Source organism: Hypomesus transpacificus, chromosome 20, assembly GCF_021917145.1.
Source record: "Hypomesus transpacificus isolate Combined female chromosome 20, fHypTra1, whole genome shotgun sequence".
Lineage (NCBI taxonomy): Eukaryota > Metazoa > Chordata > Actinopteri > Osmeriformes > Osmeridae > Hypomesus > Hypomesus transpacificus.
Window position 1 is genome coordinate 1,902,168 of NC_061079.1, and position 13,128 is coordinate 1,915,295.

General features: G+C 47.0%; 1 protein-coding gene across 1 annotated transcript in view; it reads right to left on the minus strand.

Moving 5' to 3' along the window:
• The window catches only part of LOC124482527 (teneurin-2-like), a 118,941-nt gene that overhangs the window by 27,461 nt on the left and 78,352 nt on the right, over nt 1–13,128 (minus strand). Inside the window, 2 exon segments of the mRNA XM_047042882.1 lie at nt 2,982–3,104; nt 9,954–10,192. Coding sequence (XP_046898838.1) covers nt 2,982–3,104; nt 9,954–10,192 — 362 coding nt within the window.

Sequence of the window (13,128 nt, forward strand, 5' to 3'; positions counted from 1 at the left end):
GTTGGTGAAAGAGGGGGTGAGGGGGAGGAGGGTGAAGAGAAAGAAAGAGCGGGTAATTAGAGTACTTATCCCACAGCAACACTCAGTCCTGTATTCTTCCCAAATCTAAAATCATCAGAAGCCAAGAACATTTAATTTCTTAATTTCATGGTCTAAATATAGTAAACCGTCTTAGCCTGGACAAGTTGAGCATGTGGGTGTTAATATTTATCATGTTCATGCCTCTGTATGTCTGTGACTGAGTGTGTGTATGTGTTTATGTTTGTGTGTGTGTGTGTATAGAGAAGAGGTTAGCACCTCCTCGAAGATCCAAATCACAGACGTTGCGCTGTTGGAACAGCACTTCAGAGGACAACATCCCAGATCCCTGCTCCTTCCACCCACCCCCCACCTCCCCACATTCTCCCCACATCCTCCTCCACCTATGCACATCTTCTTCCACCACCCCACATCCTCCTCCCCACATCCTCCTCCACCTTCCCACATCCTCCCCTGCCTCCCTACTAGGGGTGCAACAATTCAACAAGCCCACGGCTCGGTTTGTATTGCGGTTTATGCGTTTCGGTTTCGGTTGGATTTGTTGACAGGTGACTTAAAAGACTTGTTCGCCAGGGTAAGACGCAACGTGTAACAGCCTATCGAAAAGTCAAATGTTTTTGTGTCGCTTCAGATTCCTCAATACATTACTTAAGTCTACAGTTTACTTAAGTCTTCTTAAGTAAATAAACCTCATAAGGTCTGCGAAAAAGTTGTATTGCCAGGCAGTACTTGTTTCAAAAGTAGTATTGTCATGGCAATATTGACAGGGGCGGCAATGGTACATCCTCAAACGCTAACCTTTCGCCTCCACATGCCATCTCCATTCTCCACACATTCTTATCTCGCCTAGCTTCGTATAATTTGCCTCTCTCCAGTTCCTTCCAGTACGTGACTCGTCATTGATATACCGACAGTTCATTGGACAGGTACTCTCCGGGAAAGGTTACGGAAAAGGGGATGGACAAAGGGTGTTAGGTTGTGTTTTCTCGATCCGAAAAACCGCGGCTTACATATAAAAACCGAACCGTGGTTTGTGTGTTGAACAATTTGTTTACTGTGGTTCGGTTGGGCACCCTTACTCCCTACATCCTCCCCTACCTCCCCACATCCTCCCTTAACTCTGTACATCCTCCCAAACATCCCTACCTCCCTATATGCCCCTTTAACTCCCCCCTAACTTCCTACACCCTCCCCTAACTCCCTACATTATCCCTACATCCTCCCCTACCTCCCTAAATCCTTCCCTAACTCCCTACATCCTCCCCTACTTCCCTAAATCCTCCCCTAACTCCCTACATCCTCCCCTACCTCCCTACATCCTCCCTTAACTTTCTAGAACCTCCCTTACCTCCCTATATCCTCCCCTACCCCCCAACCTTTCGCCTCCACATGCCATCTCCATTCTCCACACATTCTTATCTCGCCTAGCTTCGTATAATTTGCCTCTCTCCAGTTCCTTCCAGTACGTGACTCGTCATTGATATACCGACAGTTCATTGGACAGGTACTCTCCGGGAAAGGTTACGGAAAAGGGGATGGACAAAGGGTGTTAGGTTGTGTTTTCTCGATCCGAAAAACCGCGGCTTACATATAAAAACCGAACCGTGGTTTGTGTGTTGAACAATTTGTTTACTGTGGTTCGCTTGGGCACCCTTACTCCCTACATCCTCCCCTACCTCCCCACATCCTCCCTTAACTCTGTACATCCTCCCAAACATCCCTACCTCCCTATATGCCCCTTTAACTCCCCCCTAACTTCCTACACCCTCCCCTAACTCCCTACATTATCCCTACATCCTCCCCTACCTCCCTAAATCCTTCCCTAACTCCCTACATCCTCCCCTACTTCCCTAAATCCTCCCCTAACTCCCTACATCCTCCCCTACCTCCCTACATCCTCCCTTAACTTCCTAGAACCTCCCTTACCTCCCTATATCCTCCCCTACCCCCCAACATCATCCCCTACCTTCCTACATCCTCCCCTAAGGCTGAATCCCAATACTCCCCCTTACCCTTAGCCCTTAGTTTACCTTTAGCCCTTGGCCCTCGAAACTGAGGGGTAAGGGCTATATATCCCTGAGAAATGGGACCCCACTTGGTTACGGGTAGGTCATCTAACACGTATCGATATCTCCAAAGCAAGTAGTGTTATGCACTGATATTAAACGAAATTCGCTGCTAATGGAGTTTACTTAAAATTGTAGACATGCTATTCAGAGAAATGCGGGATTGTTGTGCAAATCAGCACTGTAACATTAGTGTACCAAAGTACTGATTTTTTGAAACTTTTCAATCAGGACAATGGTTGCAAATATATATGTACAGGACTTTGTATACCACAAAACAAGACTGTCTTAATTTTTTTATCATTGAATTAAGCCGAAAATATTACATTTATCTGACTCTCTGGATGATCTGGCCGCCATTGTTGCCGGTCACATAGCCCTAGGTTTCAAGTAAGGTTTTAAGGGGTGTATACCCCTTCGTCTTAGCCCTACCCCTAGCTCAAAAAGAGTATTGGGACACCACTAGCTCTCACGGGAACGCGCAAAACTAAGGGGAAGGGGTAAGGGGTAAGGGGGAGTATTGGGATTCGGGCTAACTCTCTACATCCTCCCCTACCTCCCTACATTCTCCCCTAACTCTCTACACCCTCCCCTACCTCCCTACATTCTCCCCTAACTCTCTACACCCTCCCTTAACTCTTTACATCCTCCCCTAACTCCCTAAATCCTCCCCTACCTCCCTACATCCTCCCCTAACTCCCTATCTCCTCCCCTACCTCCCCACATCTGAGCAGATGTGACAGAAATCAGGCCGGCCCCCAGCCCCAGACGGGCTGAGCTGCATTGTCATGTGATGCTACACACAGCACATCTCTTGATGGGACAGGAGTTTCAAACCAGTCTGTCATGTTCACTGTGTATGCTGTCAGTTCCTACCTCTGCCTGTTGAGGGCACTGTCGCCACATCGTTGTTGACAGGGAGACCGGTGCTCAGCGCCGTGGTGACCAGGTGGCTGTCGGCTGGACGGAGCTTCCAGGTTAACCCCAGCACATTCAGAGCTGGGGGGGGGAGAGCATGAGAGAGGAAGAGAGAGAGAGAGGGTAGAAGGGAGGAAGAGAGCGAGAGAGAAGAAGATGTAGCGAAGGGAGAAAGAGTGAGAGAAGAAGGGAGACGGCAGAAGGGAGGCAGAGAGAGAGAGTAGGAGGGAGCCAGAGAGAAAAAGGGAGATGAGAAGGAATAGAGAGAGAAGGTAAAGAGAATGACCCAGCAGTAACAGTATTTAGTTATTCAGAGGCACAGCAAAATCTAAGGGACAAGCTCTAGATGCACTAACTGTGCATTGAGTGTGTGTGAGTGCAAGTGTCTGAGAGTGTGTATGTCTGTCTGTGAGTGTACGTGTGTGTATGTGTAGGATATTAATATTCTGCCCAGTTACTCATAGCTGACTCCACATGGATACACTCCAGCACACACACTCTGACATTGCCATGTGTCCTCACATAAAGTATGCATATGCACACACACACACACATACACACTTGCACACACAGAGCAACAGACGTGGCCAGTCCCCTTCCTCTAAGATGTGCTATGTGCTGCTAGGACTCCTTAATCTCAACCCAGAAAATCAATGGTCTCTCAGTCCCCTGCTTCTCTCTCTCACTCTCTCTCCTCTCTCTCTCTCTCTCTCTCTCTCTCTCTCTCTCTCTCTCTCTCTCTCTCTCTCTCTCTCTCTCTCTCTCTTTCTCTCTCTCTCCCCCTTCTTTTTCCCCTCTGTGTCTCTCTCTCTGCTTTGCTTTCGTATCTGTCCTCTCCTACTCCTTCCCTCGGTGTCTTCTTGTCTTCTGTTACTCGTCTCTTCCCCTCTCCTCTTCATCTCTATCTCCACCTCCCCCCTCGACACATCTCCTCCTCTCCTCTTCATCCCCCTCTCCATCTCCCCCTCTACATATCTCCCCCTCTCCTCTTTCTCCCCTGTAGACTCTCAAGGCCTAGTCAGATTATCAACTGCTGATTGGTGAAAAAGGCTGCCCAATGAGGCTAGGTGACAGGAGGAATGAAAACCAAACGGGCCCCTTGATTGATTCTGACCAATGAGGCTCCGTCTCCGGGGGGAGCCTGTGAAGGGTGACTATGAGTCAATGAAGTCAATAGCCTTACCCATCACATACACACTGGTGTAGTACAATTTGCTTGATTATCCCCTACAGCATGTAATCACCAATATGGGATTAGAAGCTAACCAATAGGACACCTACAAATGACCAACAAACGTTTCTGGTAAAGTAGAGACTAACTATATTCATTACCTGGCTTCAGCTGGGAGGCAGCAGAGGGAAAAGCCCAAACATAAATCACCTTGTAGAACAGCTGTGAGTGAGTGTGACTGAAAACTGTGTTCTGCTGGATTTTTCAGAGTCAGCGGTAGGGTTAGAGGCCAGGGCTAACACGGGGTAGCTGCTGCTCCTGAGGTCAGCACAGCTGTGTGCTCATTAACTCTGTTACAGCTGTCAGGAAGCCTCTGCACAGTGCCAGCCACCTGCCACAAGCAGCTGGTTCTAGATAGGGTTCCACACCACCAACCCCAGCATCAGCAGGTTCTGATGGTTCTAAACAGGGTTCTGATGGTTCTAGACAGGGTTCTGATGGTTCTAGGCAGGGTTCCACACCACCCACCCCAGCAAGACAGGGTTCCACACTACCCAGCCCAGTATCAACAGGTTCTTATGGTTCTAAACAGGGTTCTGATGGTTCTAGACAGGGTTCCACACCACCCACACCAGCATTAGCAGGTTCTGATGGTTCTAGACAGGGTTCTGAATGTTCTAGACAGGGTTCCACACCAGCAGGGTTTAACAGAAGGGGCCCTGGCATGTCGCTAGGCCCAGAGGGTCAGGGGTTAACCAGCCTCGGACACTCCCAAGCTCATTGATGTCTTGATCAAATTAGGAAGAGATCTTCCGCAAACCGCTCCGCCCGGCGCAACAAGTATGAATAATTTAAGAAGGAAATGCGTTGGATGAGAAATTCATGAGCACTTTATGTAATCTGAATGTATAATTCACTTATTCAAACTGCTGTATAATGTTATCTATGAGCGGGGAGGGGGGCAGTGGAGATTGATGGGGAGGGGTGGTGAGGGACAGGGGGGGGGGGATGGGAGGCAGATAGAGACTCGAGGATCCACAGGTCTACTGCAGAGAACATCTGGTTTACACCACTACCCTAGCTCAACTACAGAACCCTGTCTGGTTACACCACTACCCTAGCTCAACTACAGAACCATGTCTGGTTTACACCACTACACTACCTCACCTACAAAACAGACTAGTTGCAGGATGGAGAAAGTGGGGAGGGAGGGGATGGGTGTGTGTGTGTGTGTGGGGGGGGGGGGTAGATGGGCAGGTTGGGGGACTGAACTGTCCAGATATCAACAGCTCCTCCATCTGAAGGCTTTGAAGCTCAACTGCAAAGAGGGGTGTGGTGGGGCAGTGAGGCCAGGGGCCACACTAGAGGCTAGGGTGAGGCTGGGGCTAGAATGGAGCTGGGATGAGGTTGGGATATGGCTGGGATAAGGCTGGGATATGGCTGGGGTAAGGTTGGGGCTAGAAAGAGGCTGGGAAGAGGGTGGGATACGACTGGGTCAAGGCTGGGCACGGCTGGGGTGTGGCTGGGACGAGGCTGGAATGAGGCTGGGATATGGCTGGGGAAAGGCTGGGACGAGGCTGGAATGAGGTTGGGATGAGGCTAGGATACTGCTGGGGTGAGGCTGGGGCTAGAATGAGGCTGCTATGAGGCTGTGACACGGCTGGGATGAGGCTGGGGCTAGAATGAGGGCGGGATGAGACAGGGATGCAGCCTCTAACAGCTAATTAGTCATCAGGTGGAAGCACCCACTCCACATCACCTGGAGAGAGAAAACAAGCTGTGTGTGTGTGTGCTCCACAGGGAATCTCCTGTGTCCTTGCAGACTGATGCAAGTCTGCTTCTCTTCACACCAATCTCAGGCCAAGATTGCAACAGTCAGACAACAGGTGGAACAACCCCCCCTGTCTCTCTGTGCCATTTAATACCCCCCAGGGACCAGGCGCCTGTGCAAACACTGATGTTCTGTTCAACACACGTGCACACACACACAGACCCAGACATTCACACACACGCACGCATACAAGTTTAAAAAGAGAAAATGTTCCTTTTACAACCCTTGGACATGACTCTTTATGAAGCAGTTCACCTCTGCTCTCCTCTCCTTTCCCCTTCTTGCCCCTCCCCTTCTCCTTGGACCTTTCCTCCCCAATCTTCTCTACCACCTCTTTCTCTTCTCCTTCCCTCTCCTCTGCTCTTCCACTCTCCCGTCCTCTCCTCCCTTGCTCCCACATTCTCCTCTGCCCTCCTCCTCTCCTCTCCTCTAACCTCTCTCTCCCTCTGTCTCTCCTTCGTTCTTTTCCTCTCACTTTTTGTCTTTCTTCACTCCTCTCCTCTCTTCATCACATCATTATGATGCCACCCTGGCTTCTCTTGCATCAGGACTGCTTAGTGCAGTGGTGTCCTAGCAACGACTTCCCCCCAGCCCCAGGCTGCTCCAGGATGACTGAAGTAAACGAACAGATGGGGGTGAGAAAAGAGGAGAAGTGAGAGAGGAGAGAAGAGGAGGGGATGGGAGAGGAGGGGTTAGGAGAGGACTGAAGGGGAGGTGAAAGGAAAAGGAGGGAGAGGAGTCTTTCACACACAGATTGTCAGAAAATCTTAGCATGTGTGTGTAGGAGCGTGTGAGCTTATCAAAGGCATGTAGATGTGTGCTGGTAGCAGTGTCTCCCAAGGCATAGCTACTGGGGGCGGGGCTTCTACCTGTGACCACAACACCCCTCAGCCTGCTCAACCCAGACCCAAACCCACAGACCAGGTGAACAAACATTTATAAGCAAGTTCATGTCTGATTCACACTCTATATATTATATATCGAACAAGCTCTTACTTCAGTATGAGGACCATGAGAGGGAAGCAGGGAATACAGTGCAGATAGTGTGTTTTATAGTGTATTCATTGTGTATACAGAGTCTATAGTTTGTCTATAGTGTATTCAGTGTGTATAGTGTGTGTTCAGTGTGTATATACTACTGTATATAGTATGCAGAGGGAGTGAGCACCACAGTACCAGCTAAGGGTCTGGGGTACAAGCTGTCATGACTAAAACCTCACGCCACAGCTGTCCTCGTAAGGCCAGGACACCCGCTGATACTGACATAACGTTATGGTCACGTGAAATCAATAGACTTGTCTAATGTGTTAAATTAACACACTTCTTCTAGTTACTATCTTGAACATTGCTTCTTCTTTCAACCTCATACTGTGACTTTGTGCATATCCCTGCACAAACGGTACTATGCATCATTTATTTAAATAACAGTGACATTGTACACATTTGTTAGAATTCTTCATTATTTTTCTTGTGTATCTTATTGTCAATGTTTCTATTTTATATTATGCCTTTTCTTTACAGTGCTTGTTTTGTCTTGTATAAATATGTCTACTTACTATGTTTATGCACCTACCTATCAAAGCAAATTCCTCATATGCGAGTTGCCTAAACTTACTTGGCAATAAACCAGATTCAGATTCAGATTCTAATGCTAAAGCACTGATGTAACCCTCACAAAATTACAATAATTTATTATTTTGCTCTCGCAAAACCATGGAATTCGGTGAGACCAGCTCCATCATGTGGGTGGAACATTTTCATAAATGAGTGGCTGGTGCCTACAACCAAGCAGTTGTCCGACAGTATAAAGCGTGGGGTTGTGTGAAACCATGTGAGGGACTTGTTGCACTTGTTGATTAGTTGTAACTGATTTAACTGCTTATACTAGCTGTGAATTATATTATTGTTGCTTGCTTTCTTCCAGGTACACTCTAGCACTTTCGTTTTTCGCATGTTGTTTAAATGTAATTTGTTTAACTACATGCTCTTCTGGTTCTACCCATTGGCACTTATTTGCTTTTCACAATGTATGCTTCATGTTCTGGCTACCTGTCATGAAAATCTTTTCTCAATAGTGCACAGAGTCGCTGACGTCAAGGCAGTTTATTACTTGCTCATGAAGCAAGGAGTAATAGTGGTACAAAGTGTCTGCTATCTTGTCTCCAATACTTTTTGTACCACACAGCTCTCAATAGTCATTGGTCCATACTCAATCATGCAACTGTCCCATGTCTCTTCTTTCATTGGCTATAGATCACGCGCGTGTGTTTATGTGTGCTTGCGTGTGTCTTAACAGTGGAAAACTACTTCAGTTTGGAGTGGAAAGTACAATGTGGAGTTTGACCCTGTTTCCAACACAATATAGAGTTTGACATCTGTTTAGCTTACTTGCTAAGTGAGAAATCTTTGCATGCTAAGTAAAGGTAACAGTCAGTCTGTTTAACTAATGGTCAGCATGTCTAACTTCATTTAGGGGGATCTTTCTGCACTCTAAAATATATTGTACAACAGTATTCTTTTAGCTTGCATAACACGCACATAGAAATATTTCTAACACTACCCACAATGTTTTTGGGGCTATCTCGTTGTGTATGATCATTGACCTATGCACTTTTTGTAAAGCTCTGTCTTGTAAGTCACTTTGGATAAACGCGTCTGCTAAATGAATACATGTAAATGTAATTAGTAGGCTAACTATGCAGGGATTTAAGACAACCTAAATTCACAAGGCCAAGATAGAAGTTAGCCGATGTAGTGATCCCCAATAGGAAAGGTATTTTCAAGCAGCCAAATATTCCCAATATGACAACTTGGGACGTTGACAGCGTTGATTGAATGCGTATTGTGTCAGAGGGGACTGTGTACAGTACAGTGTGATGCGCCAGGTCTCCTATCAGCACCCCTCCAGAGGTTCGCTCTGGTGAATTTTGACTTTCATAACATAAATGAATCCTGTGCTGATCCAAGGTACCATATTTCTTTGAACAATTAGTAAGACAGATTTTGTGAATTGTAGCTGCAGTGCAGCCATAGACAACTTTGTTGCTGGCATTGTGACAAATGAATCATGCAGCTAAAAACGTAGGTTTCATTTACTACCGCTGACCTCCTTGGCTATTCTTTGTTTGTCTATGAGTGCGGCAACTCCCTTTCTCATTGGCTATCAATTAGCTGTGCATTGGTAGTATAAAATACAAGTGTTCTACATTGCGTAGAAATCTGAGGCAGCATGCCGAAACGTTCATACACGTTAGCTTTCAAACAGAAAGCTGTGCAGAAAAGTTATGTACATATATATATATATATATATATATATATATATGTATATATATAACCCCAATACTGGGGTTGAATTTAACCAATTAAATAACCGTTTTCAGATTTTTTGGTATGGCATTTATTCGAGGGTGGCGTTAATTTGAAGAAATACGGTAATACAGTACACAATGATTTAACCTCTTGTGTCGCAAACAACCTGAACATTTACGCAACGGGAGCCCTTAAGATTTACATGGCTGATGGCCTTTAATCAAATGCTACACTTCCTCCAGACACACCCTTTCCACCCTACACTTCCTCCAGACACAGCCTCGCCACCCTAAATTTTAGATGTCCACTACATCGCATGTTTTGCGGAATCAACGCAAAAGGCGGTATTAAAAATATCAATTGTTCGGCTCATAACTAATTTGACAGTTGCAATAGACAAAAGCGTCAAAAGAAATTTGCCCATAGTGTATTTAGTATTGAGTATGGACTGTGATGTACTGTATATATTTTGTATATAGTCTGTCTTTAGTGTATTCTGCGTTTATACAATATGTATATAATGGCTCTATAGTGTATTTAGTGTGTATACAGTGTGTATATAATGTGTGTTCATGGTATATTCAGTGTGTATACATGTGATCCAATATGAGGTGAATACCTATGAAGTAGGCCAGCAGCAGCCCCAGCAGCAGAGCGGCAGTGATGGCAGACACAGCAGCACACTTCCAGCTGCAGTACTTGGAGGGCTTGTTCAGCTTGAAGGAGCCCCTGGAAAAGGTGCTCCTGGGGAGGAGGCGCGGAGGGGGGGAATACACCGTACCGGGGGCTAACGGGTACCCTGGGGATGCACTGCTGAACAGGGGTGTGGAGCCGGACGGAGTTTTGAACAGGAAGTGCCTGGAGAGAGAGAAAGGGAGAGCGAGAGAAGGATAGAGAGAGGGAGAGAGACCAAGATACAGAAAGAGATCTTTAAGTTAAGAACATAAATATTCCAAATCACACACACTCACACATTCTCTCTCTCTCTCTCTCTCTCTCTCTCTCTCTCTCTCTCTCTCTCTCTCTCTCTCTCACAAAACTTCATTCCTTCCCAGAGTTGCAAGTGCAGATTAACAGAGAGGGTTGGAGAGAGAGAGACATAGACAGAGAGCAGAAGATGTCTCTCTGTCTCTTTCGTTCTCTCTCTGTGTTTGTCTTTTCCTGCCTCTATGTTGCTCTCTCTCTCTCTCTCTCTCTCTCTCTCTCTCTCTCTCTCTCTCTCTCTCTCTCTCTCTCTCTCTCTCTCTCCCTCTATCACTGATTTTCTCTGTTTGTCTCCTCTCTCTCTCTCTCTCTCTCTCTCCTCTCTCTCTCTCTCTCTCTCTCTCTCTCTCTCTCTCTCTCTCTCTCTCTCACTCTCCCTCTATCACTGATTTTCTCTGTTTGTCTCCTCTCTCTGTCTCTCTCTCTCTCTCTCTCTCCTCTCTCTCTCTCTCTCTCTCTCTCTCTCTCTCTCTCTCTCTCTGTCTTTCTCTCTCTGTAGATGCATTCGAGGCTTGGTAAAGTAATTTTCCTCTCTCTATCTCTGCCTGTCTTGCTCTCACCCCCTTTCTCTCCCTCTATATATATGTACTGTATACATGTCTGTCTCTGTCTCTCAGTCTCTTTCGTTCTCTCTCTGTGTTTGTCTTTTCCTGCCTCTATGTTGCTCTCTCTCTCTCTGTCTCTCCCTCTCTCTCTCTGTCTCTCTCTGTCTCTCTCTTTCTCTCTCTCTAAGCCTTTTTACACAGAGATTCTGCAACATTGTCGTAAAGAAGATCCCTCTTTATAGCGGTTTTTATAGCTTTGTGTATTTACTGTACACTGAACCAAACAAAGGCAGCATAATGCCCCTGTGTTTACTGCCGGCAGTCAGAGGTGTAATGCCAGTGTCTACCTTCCTGTGACTACCTTAATGCCGGTGCAACAATCACCACCCATTCCGTGTCCGTACCTTTTATACAGAACTGCAAGGCGGCATAAAGGTGCAACATTCTGTCTCCATCTCCCTCTATGTTGCTCTCTCTGTCTCCCTCTTGGAAAAGTCTATATAGTAACCCCTGTGTCCTGACCTGCCCTCCCTGTCCCAGTGCCAGAGGGCAGATGGAAGAGCAGGGGGAGGAGGGGATGGGCAAGGGGGAGGCAGCATGAGAGGAGGACCAGGGGGCAGATGGAAGAGCAGGGGGAGTAAGGGGGGCAGAAGGCATGGACAGATGACAGTTGAGCGTGTGGTGAAGCTTTGATGCTGTCAGACGAGCTCACAAGCTGCCTCCCTGCACGCCATTACCCAGAAACCCCTGCTCCCCTCAGATCTCTGTCCATCACTGCTGCCCTGACGATCAGGTCCAACACACACTCTCACACACACACACACACACACACACACTGGCACACACTGACACACACTAACACACTCAAACTCCCAATTCTCTCCTCTGCCACCCAGTCCCTCAGGAGTCAAGCTCTAACATGCCCTGACTGACCTCTCTTTTGTCCTTTTTCAACACCTCTCTTTCACTCTCCCTCTCTCACTGATTTTCTCTGTTTGTCTCCTCTCTCTCTCTCTCTCTTTCTCTCTCTCTCTCTCTCTCTCTCTCTCTCTCTCTCTCTGTAGATGCATTCGAGGCTTGGTAAAGTAGGTAAAGTAATATTCTCTGTTTGCCTCTCTCTCTCTCTTTCTCTCTCTTTCTCTTTCTCTCTCTCTCTCTCTCTCTCTCTCTCTCTCTCTCTCTCTCTCTCTCTCTCTCTCTCTCTCTCAGGAGCAGCAGACCAAATCAGAAGGTGAATGGTGGGTGATGACCAATTGAGCTGCACTCCTGAGGGTATTCCTGGAGTCTAAACAACCAATAACAAGAGAGAACTGACAGAGGACTGTCTGTCTGTCTGTCTGTCGGTGCCTGTGTCTGTCAGTGTCTGCCTGCCTGCCTGTATCTGTCTATCTGTTTGTGTCTGTCTGTATCTGTTTCCACGGATTATGAGATGGATCGGGAATGTGGAGATAAGGGAGGCAGGGGAAGTCAGGAGTAGAGGAGAAAGGCAGGGGAAGTCAAGTGTAGAGGGGAGAGGCAGGGGAAGTCTGAAGTAGAGGGGAGAGACAGGGGAAGTCAGGAGTAAAGGGGGGAAGCGGAGGAAGTCAAGAGTAGAGGAGGGATGCAGGGTAAGTCAGGTATAGAGGGTAAGTCAGGAGTAGAGGGGAGAGGCAGGGGAGGTCAGGAGCAGAGGAGGGACGCAGGAGAAGTCAGGAGAAGAGGAGAGAGGCAGGGGACGTCAGGTGTAGAGGGGAAAGGTAAGGGAAGTCAGGAGTAGAGGGAGAGATGGATAGATAGAGGGAAGGAGGGAGAGAAGACAGGAGCATATTTGACTGTCAATCTTCCTGTCAACTCTCAATCACAGGTTGGTCTATGTGTGTGTGTGTGTGTGTGTGTGTGTATGAGTATGTCTCTATGTATGTGTTTGTGAGTGTCTATAAGTGTGTCTCTATAAGTCTGTGTGTGTGTATGTGTGTGTATGTCTGTGTGTGTACCTTTGTGTGTGTGTGGGCCTGTGCCCGTGTGTGTGTGCATGTGTGTTTGTGTGTGTGTGTGTGTGTGTGTGTGTGAGAGAGAGCTTCAGTCAGCTCAGATAAATTCAGATGGAAAATAAATCAGATGTTGATGGCAGGATAGATTGAGGAGAGAGAACAATAGAAACAGATGGGATGCAGAAATTATAAAGAGGGGATAAAGAAGGGATGAGAGGGAGCAGATTGAAGTAATAGGTTGATCATAGAAACATACTAAAACCCAAGGCCAAAGCGTGTGTGTGTAATACATAAT